The sequence below is a fragment of the Asterias amurensis genome, chromosome 8 (genome assembly GCF_032118995.1).
Source record: "Asterias amurensis chromosome 8, ASM3211899v1".
Lineage (NCBI taxonomy): Eukaryota > Metazoa > Echinodermata > Asteroidea > Forcipulatida > Asteriidae > Asterias > Asterias amurensis.
In genome coordinates, this window is record NC_092655.1 from 2,841,909 (window position 1) to 2,865,013 (window position 23,105).

Consider the following 23,105-nt stretch of genomic DNA (forward strand, 5'->3'; position numbering starts at 1 on the left):
GTCCATGACATAGGTATGGGTATCAATCACATCCACTAGGAGCCTGGCTGGCAGAGCAGAGTGCACAACCTTCTCATTTGTTTACAAAGCAATAATGGTTTTAAAGTGCCTTGCTGAATGGCACACTTATCATGACCGGGATTCGAACCCTCACTCTACCGCTGACAACACCAGAGCTTGGGTCCAATGAACTACCCTCCTCGGTCACAACACACTAAGTAATGATCCTATTTTCCATGTGAAATAGAGACTAGGAGACTACAACAAAGGCAAGCCATGGCAAATAATGAATTCGTCATCTAAACAAAAACCTAAAAAAAACACCACACGCAGTGAGTTTAATCCCATCTTTTACTAGTCTCCAAAGACCTGAACTTTGTCACGTCTTCATGGCCTATATTACAACTAAATTCGCCAGCGTGTAGAGGCATCCCTCCGAGGTGAGTGGACACTTGATTTATCTAGAAACTCTTTTCCTAACTAGGTTTGTTAAAGGTAGACCAAATGCATAAATTATACAACACAAAATTAAATTTTTGTCAGAATTTTTGTTTGTGGAGTAGCTGTAAAGTACTTTCTGTCGCTGTTGCACTACACTGAAAGCCTGGGCAGACCTGGTATGAGTGTTATGAACTTTATCAGTACACGTTCAATCAATCATCACCTGTCCTTATTTTGAATGCAAATTATTCTTAACTGCAAGTATAATTAAATTGAGCTTTTAGAATTTGCACATCGAAGAGAGGAGATTAAATAAGACTAGCTTTCAAATAACACAATCTGGATCTAGCACTTTTTAGGGACAAATTTCCGTATGGCGCCGCGCCACCACTTTTTCATTCGATATGAAATAATATATGAAATAATATAGTATCTAATTTACCTCAATGAGATTCCCTTTTTGTAAAAATGAGTGAAAAAGTGGTGGCGCCATACGGAAAGTTATCCCTTTTTAGGTATTGCCTAGGTATTTATCAGCTTAACAATTATTTGAAACAAAGTCTCCATAATAGTATGATAGTTTTAAGATGATAATCATATGACGACGATGTCGATGGCCAATGTTAATGTTTTGGTACAGTCATTTGACCAGTTCGGGATCATTGACCAGTTCGGGATCACTTCAACTTTGCAATAACCAAATAGTTATATCACTTCTCATTATTACCAATTTCTGTTGATAAATGTGAAGATTAACACCCATTAAACCAACAAACCCAAAATAAGGTGCCAAACATCATCAGCAAATAAATTATGACTGTTTTCCTGAAGGTTGTCTGCGAAATTTATCATTTTTTTGTTTAAAAATGTTGGTTGAAAAACACTGTTAAAACTTCTTACCTTTAGAATTGGAGTGCCGGGGCAAAAAATATTTATGTAAAATGATAAAAATGTGTAAAAAAACATTCCTGTAAATACTGTGCAGACATCTTGTTTTTTTGAGGAGACGAAGTTACCAAAATCTTCTTTAGGGGGGCAACTTACCCTTGACCAGTTCGGGATCACTCAACATCTCATTGCGTCAAATGGTGCCGCACTAACTTACTAAGTATGGTAAAATCATACTACTGCAGTAGAAAGTTTATTCAGATGATTTTGAGAAACATTACTTCAACAAATTCTTTTAGATTTTTTTTTTTTTTGAGAAATTTAAACTTGGAGGGGTCGATAATGCTTTTTAGGTTCGCTTCACTTTTTCATTTGCCTTTGCTGTTGTTTTGTGGTTTTGTCACTGGGTTTTTGCGCTGCTATTGAAGACACTTGCATGACATTCACTAAACAAATGAAGTCCAAGTCCATGCCAACACACCTCTGAAGTTTCGTGTCCTTGAGAGACAGTTTTATGAATGGGAGTATGGGTTTGCAACAAAGGGCACTCTACTGATTCAGAATAGATTCAACTGATCCTGAACTGGTCAAACAGGTGACAATACTTTTCTTAAAGCCTCTTCAAAAGAACTAATCTTTTTGTGTCAGTGAATACTTGGTGAGTTTTATGTCATGTTTAGGTAAACTGATAAACTTTTTTGTTTAAAATATCAAAGAGATTGCAACAAAAAACAATGTGAATTCAAAAAGTGATCCAGAACTGGTCAAACGACTGTAGTCGTCATCACTGTACATTTAATTAATTTTGCCAATCTGCTGAGCCTGTATTTGTCCTAAATAAATTTTAAAACCATCAACAAATAAAACTCTTATTCACCATCTTCGTCTTCTTCAACCACTGTAGCTTCCACCACGACTTTAGCACTGGGAGTAGTATCCGTCTCCATGTCTACAACAGGGTCTGCTGTCAGGGAAGGGGCAGCCAATGTTGAACACTCAGCTGCAGCCATCGTTGGACGTTGGTAGGTGGTGATCCAGTATTCAGTAAATCACAAATATTGCGCTTACCCCCCAAAACACAAAGTTTCTATCGAGCTCTCTGGAGGTAGGTAGCCAAATGCAAGTTGTTGTTCTTCGACGAGGTTCACTAGTTTCGTTGAATTAAACAAATTATTCTCAAATAAAAGGCAGTGAAGCTATCTTTCCGAGTTAAAAAAAGCCGGCAAAAGAGCTGTACAAAAGTTACTGCTTACACTTAGTTGAACCTCCAGCAGTCGACTCTCAACTCACCTTCGCGCTGCACACATCATTGACATCAACAACAACCAGCAAGTCGAGACTGGTACCCAATTCATTTACAGGTGCAATTTAGGAAAGTGACGTCCAGAGAACTTCCCGTTTTCTGCCTTGTTTAGTGGACGCAGAGAAAGCGCCCTCTGTTGAAATAATGGCGCAAACTTTCCCCATCCAGTAAATAATTTTTTGTTCAATTGTTTTTTCGATATCTAGAAATGTTTGGAGTGTCTTCTGGTTAATTCACAATACATTCATACATGTGGCCTTTTATGGCCTAGCAGTTAAGACACAAAAAGAGCTCCGGACTCAAGCTCTGCTGTTCAGCAGAGTGTGGGTTCGAGACCCTTCAGGCTTCATCCTTTGGATGGGATGTAACGCTGTCGGTCCCGTGTGCTGTTCAACACATGTAAAATAACCCAGTGCACCTATGATAAAGACGGGGTTCACCCCAGTGTTCCTGGTCTGATCGGCAGCAAATTGCCAACAGCACATGCTGTTAAAGGATTAGGTCTCGTAACACAGTCCCACATCTTGCAGGAAATACTGTATGTTACGGCGCCATGGGCATCACCGAGTGACGGATATGCATGCTTTATATGAAGCCACTTGTTATGATTATTATTACACATATTAAAAGCAACTTGGGGTTGGACAAAAATAAGAACTGACCAGAGTAGGATTTTAACCAATGACCTCCAGATTAACATTCCAGCGCTACGATTTTTATCTACCCTATGGTTGGGAAAATGATTCATATCACAAATAACCACAAGAGAAAAGGACTGGGTAAATTTAACAATAAATTAGGGTTGACCACAAAAAGGGAGACTACCAAAATAGATACCTAGATAGCTCAGTTGGTAGAGTGTCAGCCTATTAATATAGAGGTCGAGGTTCTAGTCCTGCTCTTGTAAATTTGCCTTTGTCCAAACCTAAATTATTTTAAATGGTTAATTTTGAATTTTAATGGGATTCAATCTTGTCCATCTTTGCTCTAGAGCAGAACAAAATAATATGTCAAAAACTAAAATTTTACCGAGTAATATAAACAACAGAATTGTTGGGACTAATCAGTAACAAACCATTTCACTCAAAACAAAAAATTCTGGTAAATACACGTTGTATTTATTGATAACATGGAGTGTTATTTACAAATCTGTGTTCCCAATTAAGAACAAGAATGAGTCGTAACCCCCCTCCCAACACAGAACCATTGCCCCCCCCCCCGAAAAAAAGAAAAGAATAAAGAAACAAAATGATCTTTCCATGGCCCCAAAATTACATCTCTGCACCTCGCTTGCACCCACCCCTAAAAAAGACATGGTTACGCCACTGAAAACTCCCTGCCCTTGATGGTGCCCATACTCCTAGGTGATTAAAAACAGTCATTCTTGTTTGTAAATTTATTTTAAATAACTATCAGAGATCTGAGTTTTGTCAATGTCTTGAAAACTTCCAAATTTAGATGCTTATTGTGCTGAAAGTATGTGTAAGGACTATCACCAAGCCAATGCACACAGCGAACCCACTGGAAACAATTTCTAGATTGCAATTCTTTGCAATTCTCTTCTCCATCAATAGTTTTTTATTTTGTTGTTTAAAGGGACATGTTGCCTTTAAAACGTAGCCCAAAATCGCACAATCCAAGGCAACATGTCCCTTCAGTTGTTTAACAATAAAAAGAAGAACATTTGAAAATCCACTTTTAGCCCGTCGTGACTTTCTGTTTTGACGTTGATGGTTGGTCTGTCTCCTGCTCATATTCAATCTCGACGTGGCCTCTCTTTCTTCGGAGTGCCTTCTTTGTTGTTGCATCATCATCATCAGAGGAGGAGCTGTCGTCATCGCTGTCACCTCCCTCTGCCCCAAGTCTGTCCATATCCTGAGAGCAAAAAAATAACAAATTTTAAGTTACTAGAGGGGCCTTTCTAAGACCTAGGCTTGGGCTCTGGCCCCAGGTGCCATCATCTGATATTCGATCAATCATTGCAAGCAAAAAACAGGCTGCCTAAAGGCCAGTTCATAATCCCAGCGTTACCACTGCGTATTGTAAATTTACACTATTATTGTTATTATTATCCTAGCGACAGTCCTCACCTCAAAATCACTTAGATCACTCTCTTCAAAATCTTCATCTGCCACATATTCAATCTCGTCCTCTCCCTCCTCCTGAAAGAAAAAAAAAAAATAGTTGTATACAAATACATACATTCAGCGTTCAGTTGGCAAAGTTGATGCCAGATGTCGTGTTGACGCGCCTATATTTTTCACTGCTAGAATTTGGGGGGGCTGGCATTTTGTATTGTCATGCCATATTTCGTCCACCAAGGAGTGTGGACAGAGCACACATGCCTGTATAATGCTTCATTTCAACCACACAATGAGGACAGCAAGCTGGCAGTAGAAAAAAGGGTAATGCTTTGTATTGGGTTATTGTATTATCCTCTACTGCAGGTGTTTGTCTCTTTGGCATCGAGAGGCTTCCACTGATGTATTTTGCTGTATTTTGGCTCAATGGAGGTACTGTGAGCGGACTGAAAGACCATCCTTGAATCCGGGCTTGGCCTCAATTGGTAAACATGTCTTTAAACAATAAAGTAAATATTTGTTGCTAACCTCTTCCTCTTCTTCGTCTTCTCTTTCTTCATCATCCTCTTTCTCTCCATCTTCTTCTTCTAAAGCTCTGTCAAAAGCAGTCACTGGGAAGTTGTAGATGTCACCATACTGCAGGAAAAACACAAACATATGAACAAAAACCCAACTGTAATCCGAGTTGTGACCGATTTTTTGGAGCAGGGGCTGATTTCACAAAGAGCGAAGACTGTGTATCAAACTAAGTCACTTAGCCAAGTATGATGTCACAATATAAAGCACTACTGGCGATATTGACAACTGAATAACAAGATATTGACAACTGACAGCTTATCTTCAGATAAATCTATTTCATAGAGCTGCTTTGCTGAGAGGTTTCCTGTTCAGCAGAAATGAACAGGATAACAGTAACAAATTGTATATTTGGCATGGTATTTTGGCTAATAATCTTAATCTGATTAGCATAATGTTGCTGTGCTTCACACAACCTGGGAAGCTGCAGCAGAGGGATCACCTTAGGTGATGTAACTTTTACTTGATAATAATACTACTGTTTGCAAATCTTACAGTTCCTTTCTTCAGTCGTTCCAGAAGTTCCTTCTCGATGGCGTTATCAAGTCTTGCTGCTATCAAAGCCTTGTCTTCCCTTCGCTTCTCACGGCGTTCTACTTTCCTGTTTAGAGGAACTAGCTTCTTCCTAGAAATCAAAAAGTAAAAAGCATCTATTAGGTATTAAAGATTGACCAAAACAAGCTTGGTCTAATATTTATCCAATGGATTGGTTATATATTCTTACTACATAGACTGGTATAATTAACCGTCGAAGAATCTCTTGAAATGTTCAAAATACCCATGCGTATTTTTATCAGTAAAAATACTTGTGCGCGCATTCATTTGTGTAGAATTGCTCCTGAAAGTTCTGGTGGTCCAATGGACTGTGGGCGTGCACCCGAGGAGGTAATCACCTATGCTACCTTCATGAAGTATCAGGTCTGACACTTTTGAGACACTTGGTAAATATTACTCACTGTCTCTTCAGGGTGAGTTTCCTCATGCGAATAAGATACTGAGTGATCTTAGTGAAGCGCTGTTTACATTTGTGTTGGATGAAGCCCGGCCAGTAGATAAGGTGAGAGTTGATCTGTTGGAGCGCTTTCTCATAATTCCTGGAAAGTTTCACCTTCTCCCACATCCTGTCGGGGAAGGCTGCTCTTTCAATGACCTTCATGTACAGGTAGCACACACCTGAGATTGCATGAAGGAACAATTCAAAAAGAAAAGGTATTGCTTGGTAATCACTCTTATAATTAATGGCAATACAAAGTTACATGTTTAGAAGTACAGAAGTTTTCAAAAGCATTTTGAGAATGTGGTTATATAAAAATATGCAGATTTTTATCCCCCCCCCCCCACAACACATCGGATTGGCTGCTTTATGTCCCATCCAACGGATGCAGCAATGATTGTATAAAATGTCTTGCTTAAGGACACAAGTGTCTCGACTAGGACACGAACCCACACTCTGCTGATCAGCAACACCAGAGCTTATGTCCTGTGATCTTATCCGTTCGGCCACGACACACCACATTCTACCACTTCTAGCCACAGGGAAGTTTGTTTGTTTGTTTGTTTGTTTAGATGATCTTCCCATCCAGGGAACTCGGCAAACTCCCACAAGGGGATATAACCACTGAGCTGGCAACAGCCAATCTCTCTCATACAAACATCTGGGATTATGAGTTGCACAAAATCAAGAAATTGTGATTCAGTAAATAGATGACAATATTTATTCTAATCATAATGAAATCAGCGATTAGCTGGGGAATTCGAACCCACAACCTTGTGATTGCAAGTCCTGCAGTCTAACCACTTGACCATGGTGACCTGAGGTTAAGTGTGTACCTTTTTCTTCTCTGATCGTTGCATACTGGCTGTTGGCTAGAGGGCAGGACGATCTATTGCAGAGACCTGTCAAGTTGTATTCATTGCGACAGAATTGATGTGTCTTTGCATTGACTTTGTAGGAGCAAAATGTTGTTTTGATAATACTCCAAATTACCTGCAAACAAAAAAATTATTACAATTTACTTTGAAAACAATCTGTTTTTAATCTAGATTAGAGAAGGGAAATGGTAATAAAACCTGGTAATAAAATGATAAATTGTTAAGAATGTCGGACAACTCAACGGTTCAGACAGCTCGACAGTTCGGACAACTCGACAGTTCAAACAACTTGACTTTGAGACAATGAGAATTTTCCTGTATAGCCTAAATCCTGTGATTCTATAATTTATCATTATTATTTAACAATTATTATTTATCCAAAGTCTAGAAAAGGTGGTGTCCCTACGTGGAAGAAACATATGTCAGTGACAATGTCCTGTGAGACTTGTATGACTCTACATCAATAACAACTCGATCATGTGACATGGTAAAAACAATATTTGGAAATGGTAATGTTAAAAATAAAATAAAAATTAATATCCGTTCACCAGAATATTAAACCCACACATCATAATATACCTGCAACCCCGGGGAATGCCCGTGCATGTGCCAAGTCAGTACACGCCCACCAGACTGCTATTCACCCCGCGCTGAGCCCCCGTCACGGCCATCCGTCGACTTGTCTTGACCCTACTCCTAGAACTATTTCGGTTTCGTTCAACAGTGCTTTGTGTACAAAAACATATGGACAGGCGTCTGATTCCTAGACGCGTGTCCATATGTTTTGTACACAAAGCACGGATCAAGTGTTTTTTATTCTAGGACAAACGTGTGCAGATAATTCTCCACGTTTGTCCTTGAAAAAATAATATGCGCACGATCGTCATGTGTTGTGCCTTCGTGATGCGTTCAGCAGGGTTCGGGGACAATCAGCATTTGTAGTGTAGTGGTAAAACGGAGAAGTTGGGGACTGAATTACGGTAAGAATTTATAATTTTTAACAATTTTTGAGCTTGCGGGGTGGATTCTCTGTTCGTCCCCTTGGACATTGAGATATCAAAGGACACACAAGACATAGAGCCTAATTTTGGCAAGATTAAAAAAAACACAAAAATTCATTGAACCATTATAGGCCTTAACCTAAGAGGTTACGAGAGACAATAGCCGGATGAAACCGAAATAGTTCTAGGATTAGAAGTATCTTGACTTCAATTCAAATCAACTCAGTTGAGTTGTCCGAACCGTCGAGTTGGGATTGGTTGGGATTCAGAAACCTTTCCCTTTTTTTACAAAATCAACATTATTACCAAACCAAAACTTATTTTACGAGACCAGACTAATGTAAACTTTATATTTCAAAACAGAGGCAGAGTCTCGACTCAAAAGTCCAACCTTCAATTTTCATTTCAAGTTCAACACGTCCGGAATCTGGACAATTTATTTAAATCGTTGGTTTTGTGAAGACCACACAAAGCAATCAAATAAGAAACTTACCTCGTCGTGCTGCATTGTAAGAAGATGAGTTACAAACAAATAAATTGTTCTTTCTTCACACGGAATGACAAATACAGAATTAAAATGTTTTCCACGTCCAGAGTTTTCACTCACGTGTAACTCGCTGTCCTTTAATTGTAAACCGACTGAGGGCGCCATTAAACTGTAACGGTTTCTGCCGTATTTTGTTTTACACCGCAGTGAGGGGTTTTTCCTGTGTGTAAACTGCAACATTTTGGCTTGATCAAAAGACTAAGTCGCGACGCTTTGTGCACTCAAATACCGGCGTTATTGGAAACGTAGTCTCATCTCAAAACAGTACAAACCACTCACTGCACTGAAACCAAAAACGTTCACAACTGCAACGCCCACTGAGGGCGTTATTAAACTTTAACGGTGAAGAAACTCCTCAGAAACTGAAAAGGAATAAAGGCGCGTTGGTACTTTTAATTTGCACAATAATTTACTCAGGCAAACGTAGGCTTTGCCTAGTTTTTGTACAAAGTACAGTTTAGGCGATAATTTTTTTAATAATAGCAAAATGGTTGTTATCAATATAAACCACAAGGGAAACTGACTGGGTAAATTTTGAAATGATTTTTGGGGTTAAACAAAGAATTGACTAGAGTGGGATTCGAACCAACGTTACTAGAAATTCAGCACTTGCACGTAAGCGGGGAATCATGATCGTAAGGGCAGAACTCGGCGGTAAGCAGAGCCATGAAATTAAGCCCTGTTGGATTCAATGTGCGTTCTGTACAGCTTTTTAAAAACAGACGCAGAATGTATTCCTTGCTCTATGCAGTAACACTGCTGCGTTACCAAAGACATGCGCACACAGTTTTTCTTTTTACTCAGCGTGCAATATGGTACTTTTTGGATGGAATGAAAAATGCACGGTGCCATGGAACGAAAAATGCATGATATAGAAGACTTTGCGGTAACACCATGTAATGACTATTCTCTAAATGAGTTGGGGAGGTTCTGAAAAGAACCATTGGTTTAACTCGACGTTTCGATCAAATACCAGCGTTATTGGAAAAATGCATGGTGAATGACTTAGTCTGCAAACTCATTTATATTTTATAACACGTGACGGACAATCCTCCAATGAAATGGCAAGGATCTGCTTGGGTGTTAAATAAAGGGCGCTATTCAGTTCAAGTTGTGCGATTGCTTCAAAATTGAATAGCGCCCTTTATATAACACCCAAGCAGATCCTTGCCATTTGATTGGAGGATTGTCCGTCACGTGATAGCAAATAAGTATTATTGCAGACTACATCACTCACCATGCATTTTTCGTTCCATTCACCGATCGGTTAACAGTAATTGTCCAAAGGCCCACACTTCATGTATCACAACTTATATATAAAATTACAATCCTGTGAAAATTTAGGCTTAATTGGTCATGGGAGTCGGGAGAAAACAACGGGAAACCCACCTTGTTTCCGTGTGTTTCGCCGTGTGTATAATCAATTCTCTATAATAGAGAATTGATTTAAAGTTTTCTCAAAAAGTAAAGCATTTCGTGGAATAATATTTCACGGGAAGTCTTTCAACATTACCTTCTGTAAACCCTGTAAGTTATTTGTAAAACTGTGAACTTTAAATTTTTGTTCTGTTCAGGAAAAATTGTTTTACACCGCAGCGAGGGTTTTGTACTGCTGTGTGTAAACTGCACAACTTTGGCTTGATCAAAAGACTACGTTGCGACGCTTTGTGCATTCATATACCGGAGTTATCGGAAACATAGTCTCATCTCAAAACAGCACATACCACTCGCTGTAGCTAAAACCTAACACATCACAACTACAATGCCTACTGAGGGCGCTATTCAACTTTAACGGTGCCGAACTTATTTATATTTTTAGACAAAATGAAAGGAATGAAGGCGCGTTGATAGGCAAAACTGATATGCCAAGTTTGTGTACAAAGTACAGTTATGGGGATAAATTTGTTAATAATTACAACCATTTTTAGGAACTTTCACTATTCAAGCTTTCGTGCCGTCGTCGTGTGTGAATTAACGAATTTAATGAAACTTCCATAACGTGTGGCAGTTCGGGTCATTTCCCAAGCTGACTATGCACTCTGGGCCTCTCTTTGATAATTTAAAACTGTTAAAAATTCGTTGACCTTAGTCATCTTAACCACTACCTCCATGCTTTGACCATGTTAGTCGGTATTGTACACTTTTTGCAATGTTAAATAAACACAAACGTATCCATCATCACACCCACAGTGCATGCCCATAGTTTTGTTTTACACCGCAGCAAGGGCTTTATACTGCGTGTAAACTGCACAATTTTGGCTTGGTAAAAAGACTACAAAGCGACGTTATGTGCATACATATATACGAGTTATCGGAAACAATAGTCTTATCTCAAAACAGTACATACCACTCGCTGTAGCGTAAACCTAATACATCACAACTGCAATGCCTACTGAGGGCGCTATTCAACTTTAACGGTGCCGAACTTATTTAGATTTTTAGAAACAAATAAATAAATAAAATTCGCATTGATAGGCAAAACTGCAATGCAAAGTTTGTGTATAAAGTACAGTTTAGGGGATAAATAATTTGTTAATAATTACAACCATTTTTAGGAACTTTCACTATTCAAGCTTTCGTGCCGTCGTCGTGTGTGAATTAACGAATTTAATGAAACTTCCATAACGTGTGCCAGTTCGGGTCATTTCCCAAGCTGACTATGCACTCTAGGCCTCTCTTTGATAATTTAAAACTGTTAAAATTCGTTGACCCTTGTCATCTTAACCACTACCTCCATGCTTTGACCATGTTACTCGGTATTGTACACTTTTTGCAATGTTAAATAAACACAACGTACCCATCATCACACTCACACTGCCCATAGTTTTGTTTTACACCGCAGCGAGGGTTTTGTACTGCTGTGTGTAAACTGCACAATTTTGGCTTGTCAAAAAGACTACGTTGCGACACTTTGTGCATTCATATACTGGCGTTTTTGGAAGATTAGTCTCATCTCAAAACAGTACATAACACTCGCTGTAGTGTAAACCGAATACATTCACAACTGGCTCTCCAATGCCTACTGAGGGCGCTAGTTAACTTTAACGGTGCCGAAACTATTTAGATTTTCAGAAACCATCGAGGAAAAATTATTAGCTACCTCCATGCTGAATCCAATAGATGAATAAAGGCGTGTTCATACTTTTAATTTGCACAATAATTAACTGTATAAAGTACAGTTTAGGGGATAAATTTGTTAATAATCTGTTAACTATCACAGTATGAAAGCTTCAGTGTCATGGTCGTGTGTGAACAACCCTTCCATAATTGCCTCACACACAACCTCTGTGCCAATTCAGTAATATACAAATAATAAATGCAATAATGCGAATATATTCATGAGTTGAAAGATGGAATGATCTATTCAATAAGGCGGAGCCAGGTTGAATGGAACATATCCCAGCTTTTGACAAATTAAAATATTTGCACTATTGCATGAATGAAAAACATTCATTATTTGTTTTATTAAATAAAAATCCAAGTAGTTTTTTTGTTATTTTGATTGGAAGATACAACTTTCAAAACAAAGCATAGGCCTACAATTTTTTATTGTGAAATTACAACCGTTTCTTTTGGATGGCCTGGGCGAAATTTCGTCGCTCTGCTTACTGTAAGCATAGAATCGGCAGTTACGTGCTTACAGCAAGCATATTTCACAGGCTAGCGGAAATTTTTGGCTTCTGCGTGTGAGAGCTTCACATTACTAGGCATTCTATGCTAACAAGGCTAGCGCAGAAATTCAGCACTTGCACATAAGCGGGGAATCGTGATCGTAAGGGCAGATTTTTTTACTCCGTGTGCAATAGTACTTTTTGGATGGAACGAAAAATGCCTGGTGAGTAACATAGCCTTCAATAGTACTTTTATTTGCTATCACGTGACGGATAATCCTCCAATCAAATGGCAAGGATCTGCTTGGGTGTTATATAAAGGGCGCTATTCAATTTTAAAGCAGCCATACAACATCGGTAAACAGTATTGGCCAAAGGCTAACGCTTCGTGTATCACAACTTAAAAATAAAATGTACAAACTTGTGAAAATTTAGGCTCAATTGGTCATCGGAGTCGGGAGTAAATAACAGGAAAACCCACCCTTGTTTCCGCACATTTCGCCGTGTCATGACATGTGTTTAAAATAAATTTGTTATTCTCGATATCGAGAACTGGTTAAAGGATCTAGAACGTACAGAACTAGTAAGAAACAAAAATCGTGAAGAACACAGATTTACATAAAACTTACACGGTCTAATGATGATAGCAAAAACAACCCATGAAATATATTTGTCTGAAATTTCATATTTGATGAGAAATAATAATCTAATTACGCGTTTGGAGTTTATCGCTCAGTGAGCGTTTTATTCATTTTTGTTTAGGCATCGATCGATGCAATGCAAAATGTGTAATCTGTTTTTCACTATTCTCTCGTGTGACCCAGATGGTCGATCGATCTGGAACTTCTTCAGGTATATGTGGATTACATCAAGTGCTATTCTGCCAGCAACTTTTTGCTAGCAAAACAAATTCTGTAATGTTCCTTTAAAGTTTTCTACAAAAGTAAAGCATTTCATGGATTAATATTTCACGCGAAATCTTTCACCATTACCTTCTGTAAACCCTGTAAAGTATTTGTAAATCTGTGAACTTTTAATTAATTTGTTCTTGTTCAGCCGCTGTATGTTTATTTTACACCGCAGCGAGGGTTTTGTACTGCTGTGTGTAAACTGCACAATTTTGGCTTGACCAAAAGACTACGTTGCGACGCTTTGTGCATTCATATACCGTCGTTATCGGAAACATAGTCTCATCTCAAAACAGTACATACCACTCGCTGTAGTGTAAACCATATACAGTCACAACTGCAATGCCTACTGAGGGCGCTATTCAACTATAACGGTGCCGAAATTATTCAGATTTTCTGAAACCAGCTGTCAGTGTGTTAATTTGCACAATAGTTTACTTTGGCAAAACTAGGCATCGCCAAATTTTTAAACAAAGTACAGTTTGGGGGCTAAATTTGTTAATAATTACAACGATTTTAAGAGACTCTCACTATTCAAGCTTTTTCGCGTCGTGTGTGTGACCAAAATGAACCTTCAATAAGTCTCTGTGCCCATTGTTCAATTGAGGGCGCTATTCAACTTTAACGGTCTCCGCTGTATTTCTGTTTTACATCGCAGCGAGGGTTTTGTACTGCGTGTTTACTGCAAAATTTTGGCTTGATCAAAGACTACGTTGCGACGCTTTGTGCATTCATATAACGGCGTTATTGGAAACTTAGTCTCATCTCAAAACAAAGCACTCGCTGTAGTGTAAACCGACACATTCACAACTTCAATGTCCACTGAGAGCGCTGTTCAACTTTAACGGTGCCGAAGGTCCGAAATAATTATTCAGATTTATTTGAACGGCCCATTGTTGATTGAGGGCGCTATCAAACTTTAACGGTGACGAATTATAGATTTTCAGAAACAAGAGGGAACAATAATATCTACAAGGAGGAAGGGCGCTGTCATGTTTGTTGATACTTGCGATCAATTATTTTGACATACCCAGACGCCTAGTTTATGTACAAAGTAAGGTTTGGAGAGAAAAATTGTAGACAAATTGGCTTTATTTATAAGGACTTTCACTTGATTGCCAAGCATTCATGTCGTGTTCGTGTGTGAAAAAAAAAACAATCGAATGTATTAATTAAATTAATTATTATTAATAAATCGGTTGTAAAAATGTCACACACGAAAACGACACGAACGTGTACCGAGTAAAAAAGTCCTAAGTATCGTTATTTTGTCTAACATTTTCGCCCCATATTATATACTTTGAACACATAGTTTATGCGCCTACCTGTCTTTAGCCCACATTGTTGAGCTCTCTTTCTTTTTTAACACCGGTCTCATCTCACACCGTGACCACCATCGTGATCGTGACCACCGAGGAGGTAAAAATTCTACCTCCATGATCACACAGTCTAGCCCGCCCATGCACCACTAGCAGAGAGATAGCCAGCCCACCTTGTTGAAAATTGGTCGCATCATCAGAGTATGGCGACTGTGATACGACCGATTTTTAAAAAGAGAGCCATGGTCTAATTTCGTGTACGAAAATTGGAGACCATTAAATTTGTACTACCGCCCTCTATTGACTGGAACATGCAATAATAAATAAATATTGGAGATCATTAAACTGAAATACCGCCCTCTACTGACCTGGAACAAATAAATTAATAATGGAGACCGCTATTGAAATACCGCCCTCTATTGAGTGGATTAATTTGTTGCCGTAGTTGCCAAAAACAAAATGGCGTCCTCCACGAGCCAAGTTTCTTCAATTGAAAACTGGCTGCAAGAGTTACAATCAGCCAAGAAGACAGCCTTGGTACAAGATGGTAGGTTTATGAAGAAAACCTAGTCATTGATTAGGAATGACTGAGTTCATGAGTAGATGAGTTCAACCTGGTCTTCACTTCAGCCAGCAATAATGCCCAATCCCGATGGGTATGGCGTGTCAAACGTTGCATTATTCGATAATGTACAATATATGTGCGATGTTTCTCATATATATGCGATAATTGTCACATATGTGCGATATTCATTTGATGTATGCAATAAATGTAATATATATGCAATAAATGTAATATATATGCAATAAATGTAATATATATGCAATAAATTGTAATATATGTGCGATAAATTGTAATATATGTGCGATAAATTGTAATATATGTGCGATAAATAGTAATATATGTGCGATAAATTGTAATATATGTGCGATAAATTGTAATATATGTGCGATAAATTGTAATATATGTGCGATAAATTGTAATATATGTGCAATAACTTGCAATATATGTGCGATAATTTGCAATATATATGCGATAATTTTTAATATATGTTTGATAATTTTGTAGTATATTATATGCGATCATTTGTATGCGATGTTTTGTGACGGTATACATATGCGATAATTTAATATACATGTGCAATGTTCGTTCTTATATAAATGTGCGAAAACGGAATTGTGGGATATAGTATGGCTTCCTGTCCACTTGATCCCCGTATCCGTAATGTTTTAGATCGGGCCAGACTATACTCTGGACGGTATAGTATGGTTCCTATGGTTCAATGAGATTGGCGTAGGGTTTATAGTGATGGTCAGGGTACGAGACTCGAGCAGCGTATTTCCGAAATAGCCAGCCAGCCGCGTATTCGTATAATAGAACACATACAGTACAGGGAGGTGACAAAATGTTGCATTTTGCTCAAATCTGAAGGTGAAGATCTGTTTTACTCGAACGAATTCTGCAATATTAGCATAATTTAGAATTTTTAATTGATAATATGTCAATTTCATAGCATCACATGATTACAAAATAATTTATAAAAAGTGAAAAACATTAACAAAACGTCAAAAAATGACCCGCAAACAAAAAGGCAAAAATTTTTATTTTGTATTTTTTGCATTTTTTAATGTCAAAAAAACATCACTGTGAAATACAAAACCATAACTTGAAAAGAATTTATACCCTTCGTTAAAACAAAACATTTAATTTGTAATCCAGAACTTTCAAGACTAATATAGTGGGCGTATCAAATTTTGGAGCTGGGTAAATTTGGTTCACTATCTAGTGGTTAATTAACCACAGTTATTCTGACGCCATTGTCAATGTACATTCCGCCCAATTACATAGACGGTGGACTTAAACAAAATTTGAAAAGAATTTGAACCCTTCGTTAAGACAAAAAGTTGCTTTCTTGTTCCAGAATCTTGAAGGAAGATAGACTGGACGTATCAAATTTTGAGCTGGCTAAATTGGTCAACTATTATTGATTCTGCAATAAAAAGAAAATGTTTAAAGAAAATGTTTAAAGAAAATGTTTAAAGAAAATGTTTGTCTTATCGAAGGGTGTCACCACCTTTTGCTCGCGGCTGACATAACTATAAATGTGGTGACTAAGATTCAAAAAATTGGAAAAATGATTTTGCAAACAAGACACAGTTGAATTTTTATAGCACAAGAACTTTAAATTTTATTGACAACAATTAAAAATAATCAATCATGAGTGTTTCAGATATAGCTCGGTAATTTACTAACTTTAACTGTTCTACAATTTAAAGTCACCTGGAAATAGAAGTGTTTTTCTTTCAAACATAAGAGTATATGCTTACGAACAATAAAACAATTTATTTAGTAATTGATAAGACAAACATTTTCTTTTTATTGCAGAATCAATAATAGTTGACCAATTTAGCCAGCTCAAAATTTGATACGTCCAGTCTATCTTCCTTCAAGATTCTGGAACAAGAAAGCAACTTTTTGTCTTAACGAAGGGTTCAAATTCTTTTCAAATTGTGTTTAAGTCCACCGTCTATGTAATTGGGCGGAATGTACATTGACAATGGCGTCAGAATAACTGTGGTTAATTAACCACTAGATAGTGAACCAAATTTACCCAGCTCCAAAATTTGACACGCCCACTATATTAGTCTTGAAAGTTCTGGATTACAAATTAAATGTTTTGTTTTAACGAAGGGTATAAATTCTTTTCAAGTTATGGTTTTGTATTTCACAGTGATGTTTTTTTGACATATTAAAAAATGCAAAAAATACAAAATAAAAATGTTTGCCTTTTCGTTTGCGGGTCATTTTTTGACGTTTTGTTAATGTTTTTCACATTTTATAAATTATTTTTTAGTCATGTGAAGCTATGAAATTGACATATTATCAATTAAAAATTCTAAATTATGCTAATATTGCAGAATTCGTTCGAGTAAAACAGATCTTCACCTTCAGATTTGAGCAAAATGCAACATTTTGTCACCTCCCTGTACTGTATGTGTTCTATTATCCGAATACGCGGCTGGCTGGCTGTTTCGGAAATACGCTGCTCGAGTCTCGTACCCTGACCATCACTATAAACCCTACGCCAATCTCATTGAACCATAGGAACCATACTATACCGTCCAGAGTATAGTCTGGCCCGATCTAAAACATTACGGATACGGGGATCAAAGGGACAGGAAGCCATATTATAACCCACAATTCCGTTTTCGCACATATATAAGAACGAACATCGCACATGTATATTAAATTATCGCATATGTATACCGTCACAAAACATCGCATACAAATGATCGCATATAATATACTACAAAATTATCAAACAGATATTAAAAAATATCACATATCTATTGCAAATTATCGCACATATATTGCAAATTATTGCACATATATTACAATTTATCGCACATATATTACAATTTATCGCACATATATTACAATTTATCGCACATATATTACAATTTATCGCACATATATTACAATTTATCGAACATATATTACAATTTATCGCACATATATTACAATTTATTGCAAATATATTATATTTATTGCATATATATTACATTTATTGCATATATATTACATTTATTGCATACATCAAATGAATATCGCACATATGTGACAATTATCGCATATATATGAGAAACATCGCACATATATTGTACATTATCGAATAATGCAACGTTTGACACGCCATAGATGGGCAATGAATCAATGTCAATGTGATTTTATGATGCCGATGGAATGAATGAAAAGGGTACCGACACCTCATTCCCAAAGAAGAGTTTTCTCCTCAATGGCACCCGCTATTGTTGAACTTCATTCTAACTTACCGTCCAACAAGAAAGTCAGCAAGAACTCCATCTCTTGCCTACTCGTCAATCATGTCAATGCTGACTTAATAAAAAAATATAAAAATAACGGAAACCATTAAACTGAAATACCACTCTCTATTGACTGGGTTAACTCATTACCGTTGCCGAAAACAAAATGGCGTCCTCTAAATAAAATCTTATTCAACACATCACACTGGATACATACCCGGCCTGGTACACAGTGCACTGAATGTATTCTTTCCAAATAACAGTATATGCACAATTCTCTTTATTTTAATCAAATTGTTAACTCAATCCTGGCTGTTGTTGTGTCACATCTTAAGCTCGGACATTTTAATATGAATATATATGTTCAAAAACAAAATCAATGCTTTATTTAGAAAATAAAGACCTTGTTCACCAGATTTGATGAGTTGACTCAGGTGGTACCGCTAGCGGTACTTACCCTAAAAAAGGCTACCTTCTTACAGTGGCCAAAACCAATGTCAACCAACCCTGGTGAAAAGAAAACAAAATGTAAGCAAAAGAAAACAGTGTCAGCAAAATATATATCTTCTTAATCTATATTATTAGCTTCCTAAACAAAACCAATAACATTTGAAGGAATTTTTTAGTACAGCCAGGTATACATTCTACATTTATTATGACTACTTGCTTATTTTTTTTGTGGTTCAATTGCAGATCGTAAGAAGATCCACTTCATATTTAAGACAGGCACTGAAATGGTAGAGGAGTACGACATCAAAACAAATGAATTACTCGGTAAATTACACTATAACTCTATTCCTCATTATTTACTTTTTACTTTATTAACATCTAAGAATTCATCCCCTGTCTCTGAACATGTAGTAGTCAGTTTTGCAATATTAAAGACCCACATTGTTTCAGAGCAACCAATAGCATTGTTCTTTTGTGTATAAAGACAAGGTACCCTGTAAGTTGTCATGTGTTTTGTGGAGTCCTTCAAATGTTGCTAAATATTTCACTCCCTTTTCACTACGCCTCTCTTAATATTTATGCATGGTGTCATAATTCTTACCCAAAATGAGGCTATGGGCACAAGTTCCCCATCACTTGCAGTGGCTGCGCCCATCGCCTTGTTTTGAATTAGCCTTGTGACGTACCTCATGCATAAATATTAAGAGAGGCGTATGGACTTCCTCTCCTGGGTACAACTCGAATAGAGAAAACCTCCTTCCCATCTATAATATAATAAGAATGGAATGTTACTCTCATCTTTCATTTAGTCAGAAAATGGAGAACAAAGACAACATTAGGCAGAGAGGGAAAGTGGGATTTTGAGATCGGTGAACAATTCAGCCCAGCCGGTAATCTGGAAGCTGAACTTTTCCGGGAAAGCAACTTAAATGTAAGTATTATCTTAGAATGAACCCAGTTTCCCTTGTGGATTATCGCTTAAGATTTTAATATAAAGTTGCATTCTCTTAGGGTGAACCCCCTCCGCTTTCCTTGTTTATTTGGATACCTTGTGTGATCCCTGGCTGTATGGAAGTTGCAGGTTAGGGCTTCCTATTGACACATGTGTTCAAAGATATTGACAAAATTGGGAGACTGCCAACATAGGGCTAGATAGCTCAGTTGGTAGAGCATTGCAACCTTTATTGGGAGATCTCAGATTTAAGTCCTACTCTATTCAGTTTGTCTTTGTACGACCCCAATATAAACGTATGCTCTAACAATGAACTCCTTTTATGGAAAACCTTAAACAAAGAGAACTTGCTGTGTGATTTTGATTGATGAAAACCTACCCACTTATATTTTCTGATCAATTCATCCCACAGCCTATCTTCACAAGGAAAGACACCAAACAGAATTTCCAATGGAGGATTCGTAACCTGCCTTACCCAGTCAGTGTGTATGATGTCACAATAGACAAAGACAACAGATGTTGCATTATCAGAACTTCAAATAAAAAGTGAGTTGATAATTCTGTATCTAAGAGTCAAAACCTGTGTCTATTCTACAGATATTTTCATGGTAAATGTTCCATCAGTGTTCCTGACCTGGTTCCTTCTATCAGGATGTCTGAGCATGAAACCAGGCTTTCTGTTTCTTCTCAGCCATACGCTCTTTGCTTTGGTGAGATGTAGAGTAAAGAGCCCTTCCAACAGCTTTATTCCATTATTCCAAAATGTTGGCTTGTAGGCTTTAAAATGTCTGCTTAAGGGCTTAAACAAATATCTGCTTACAGTCTTTATGAAACAGAAACTTTGTTAGGTTTGCTCCTTAAGCTTAACATGTCTGTTTACAGATGATATTGGGTCCTAATTGATAATTGATGCTTTATGTTTTCTTTGCTTAAAGGTATTACAAGAAATTCACATTGACTGATATGGATAGAGCTGGTCTTCCACTGGACCCACAAGCACTGACAGTAGCACACGCAAACAATACTTTAATTGTGACGGTAAGTTGTGTCACTGACATGAGGATCGTTGAAATTGAGGCTTTTACCTTACACTTATAATGTGTGTGAAGCACTGTATACTCAGAACACACAACCTTTACTATTGTAGAGCAGATGGCTTACCACTGTACCTCAGTGATTATTTTTTAGCTTGAGGCAATTTGATTTCTATAGACGATGTGACCCATGTTTACATTCAATTCGCCCTCTGTTGACAAAACACTGTATACGTCATGTTTCGCCGAGCAAAAAGACGTGTAGTCATGGTAAGATTGCATACACTTTCTAGCTGGCTGCCAAAACACAAAGGTTTTGCCCGGCGGTATCCGAGCGAATCATGTTATGGTTTTTGAGTTTCGTCAGATGTCACATCGTCTATATTTCAGCAGTGGGTACGGAAACAGTTAAATAGATGTTAGGTTTGCATCAGGAATAGCAATCTTTATCCCCAATGTAATACCCGCTGCTCAAATTAAACCACTGATAGTAAGATTTTGACTTGTTTGTATTTTCTACCAGCCCCAAGTTAAATTACCTCCCTGATTATTGTCTTCTCTTGCAGTACAAGAAGCCAGCAGAGATCTTGAAGATGGAGAGACAAGTCCAGCAGGAATTGTTGAAGATAAAAGCTACAAGAGATGGCGATATGGAATGTGCTCCAAGCTAAGTTCCAATCAATAGTCGTCTCCCATTCCTTAACAATGACCTAAAGCTAGTTAAAACACCCCAAGGACATGTCAAATTCTTTACAAGTGGTCCGGCTGGCTAGTTCAATTTTGAAAAGCATCCAAATTTAATATGAAATAGAAACTAGTGAAATCATTAGAGGACTATTGAAATGAAAGCTACCAGGCCCGACTGGCTAGTCCCTAAAAATAGGGTCAAACTCTGCTCCAGTTGCTTAAAATTCTCTTTCTCATCGCCTTGTCTGACAGTGTGTTTACCTTGGGCTTTGCCTTGTGAAATGAAATAGTTCAGATTTCATTAAATATATTCTGCGACAGTGCAGTCACATGCATTCAATATTTGTATAATGGATTAAATGCATTTTAAATGCATTTTGTTTACAATAATTTATACAAGGTGCTTCATTTATATGTTTAGCTTGATCTTTCTGCGCTGAGCAATTTTATTTGGCTTCCTTTTATCATCCTTTATTCCACATTAGAGATGTTAACCACTCAAACAACACCCAAAACTTCTTTAAAAAAGTAATTTAATTTCATTTGAAGGAACACGTTGCCTTGGATCGGTCGAGTTGGTCTTTGAAAAGCGTATGTAACCGTTTGTTATAGAATGCATATGATTAGAAAGATATTTTAAAAGTAGAATATAATGATCTACACAATTAAGTATCACTCGAAATTGCATGTTTTTTTCTTTTACCTCATCGACAAACACGGTCGTCCATTCATGGGAGTCAAATTTTTGACTCCCATAAATGGCCGACCATGTTTGTTCGCAAAGCAAAAGGAAAAAATTTTAAGGCAAATGTGTGTGGATCAATGTATTCTACTTTGAAAACATTTTTCTAACTATATCGATTTAATAACAACCAACTCGACCAATCCAAGGCAACGTGTTCCTTTAATGTGTAAGTAGTTGACAACCATTCATAATATCATCAGATCTCAAATTCAGGAAACTGCTTGCCATGGTACCGTTGTTGCAAAGTTCTACGGTTCACCGTTGCGTGAAATTGGGCCGTTATGGATAAACTCATAAGGTTTAGCCCCCTCTCTTAGAAGTTATTCTTTGGAATTTAAATCATGTTAAATATGGTGTAAATAGTTATTCCAGTAATAAAGTGTCAGTCATTTTTAAAAAGATGGATGTGTTTTAATTGATTGATTCCCAGGGGTGGATTTCATAAAAGTTTTATAAGTCCTAACTTAGGGCTAGTCCTATGCAATGCTAAGAGATAGGACTGGTCCTAAGTTAGGATCAGTAACTCATCCTAACTTAGGACCAGTCCTATCTCTTAGCATTGCATAGGACTAGCCCTAAGTTAGGACTACCTTTGTGAAATCCACCCCAGATTCCTTAAAGGCAAAGATTATTTTTTGGTTTTTGAACCGTAGACTATACAAAAAACTAACCTGTGAAAATTTAATTTTATATGGTGGCAGCATTTAAAAAACATCTGAAGCCAATGTGTCAAGAACATACAATCTGAGAAACATTACTGACAGTAACCCTTCTCAGATTCAAATTTGAATCATTTTCCAAAAACACATTACTTCAAAGTGATATTTCTCAAATAGCTTTATACTATCGAAAGCTGTTTTAGGCT

General features: G+C 37.3%; 3 protein-coding genes across 3 annotated transcripts in view; 1 reads left to right on the forward strand and 2 right to left on the reverse strand.

The window, feature by feature from the left end:
• The window catches only part of LOC139941073 (adipose-secreted signaling protein-like), a 46,085-nt gene extending 43,451 nt beyond the window's left edge, over nucleotides 1-2,634 (reverse strand). The window contains exon 1 of the mRNA XM_071937495.1: nucleotides 2,207-2,634. Within this exon, the coding sequence (XP_071793596.1) occupies nucleotides 2,207-2,339 (133 nt within the window). The 5' untranslated portion in view covers nucleotides 2,340-2,634. The remainder of the gene's footprint in view (nucleotides 1-2,206) is intronic.
• A 1,222-nt stretch (nucleotides 2,635-3,856) lies between these two features.
• Nucleotides 3,857-8,811, reverse strand: LOC139941069 (protein MAK16 homolog). Its single transcript, XM_071937492.1, has 7 exons — nucleotides 8,656-8,811; nucleotides 7,120-7,276; nucleotides 6,246-6,462; nucleotides 5,785-5,914; nucleotides 5,242-5,349; nucleotides 4,723-4,794; nucleotides 3,857-4,507 (listed from the first exon to the last, which is right to left on the reverse strand). The coding sequence occupies exons 1-7, from the start codon at nucleotides 8,668-8,670 to the stop codon at nucleotides 4,331-4,333; spliced, it is 876 nt and encodes a 291-aa protein (XP_071793593.1). The 5' UTR covers nucleotides 8,671-8,811; the 3' UTR covers nucleotides 3,857-4,330.
• A 6,187-nt stretch (nucleotides 8,812-14,998) lies between these two features.
• LOC139941071 (protein DPCD-like) lies at nucleotides 14,999-22,650 on the forward strand. The gene is made up of 6 exons (XM_071937494.1): nucleotides 14,999-15,094; nucleotides 19,066-19,146; nucleotides 19,632-19,753; nucleotides 20,187-20,320; nucleotides 20,710-20,812; nucleotides 21,375-22,650. Exons 1-6 carry the CDS (start codon nucleotides 15,007-15,009, stop codon nucleotides 21,477-21,479), a joined length of 633 nt encoding a protein of 210 aa, XP_071793595.1. The 5' UTR covers nucleotides 14,999-15,006; the 3' UTR covers nucleotides 21,480-22,650.
• Nucleotides 22,651-23,105: the final 455 nt, after the last annotated feature.

Excerpts from the sequence above, each read along its gene's own strand:
- LOC139941069 (XM_071937492.1), bottom strand. Across the intron at positions 6,463-7,119 it reads AACGATCAGAGAAGAAAAAG|GTGTGTGCTACCTGTACATG; the intron begins GTACACACTTAA and ends ATGCAATCTCAG. Across the intron at positions 5,350-5,784 it reads AACGACTGAAGAAAGGAACT|TATGGTGACATCTACAACTT; the intron begins GTAAGATTTGCA and ends TTTTTCCTGCAG.
- LOC139941071 (XM_071937494.1), top strand. The coding sequence starts at position 15,007 with ATGGCGTCCTCCACGAGCCAAGTTTCTTCAATTGAAAACTGGCTGCAA. Across the intron at positions 19,754-20,186 it reads TCCGGGAAAGCAACTTAAAT|CCTATCTTCACAAGGAAAGA; the intron begins GTAAGTATTATC and ends TTCATCCCACAG. Across the intron at positions 20,321-20,709 it reads ATCAGAACTTCAAATAAAAA|GTATTACAAGAAATTCACAT; the intron begins GTGAGTTGATAA and ends CTTTGCTTAAAG.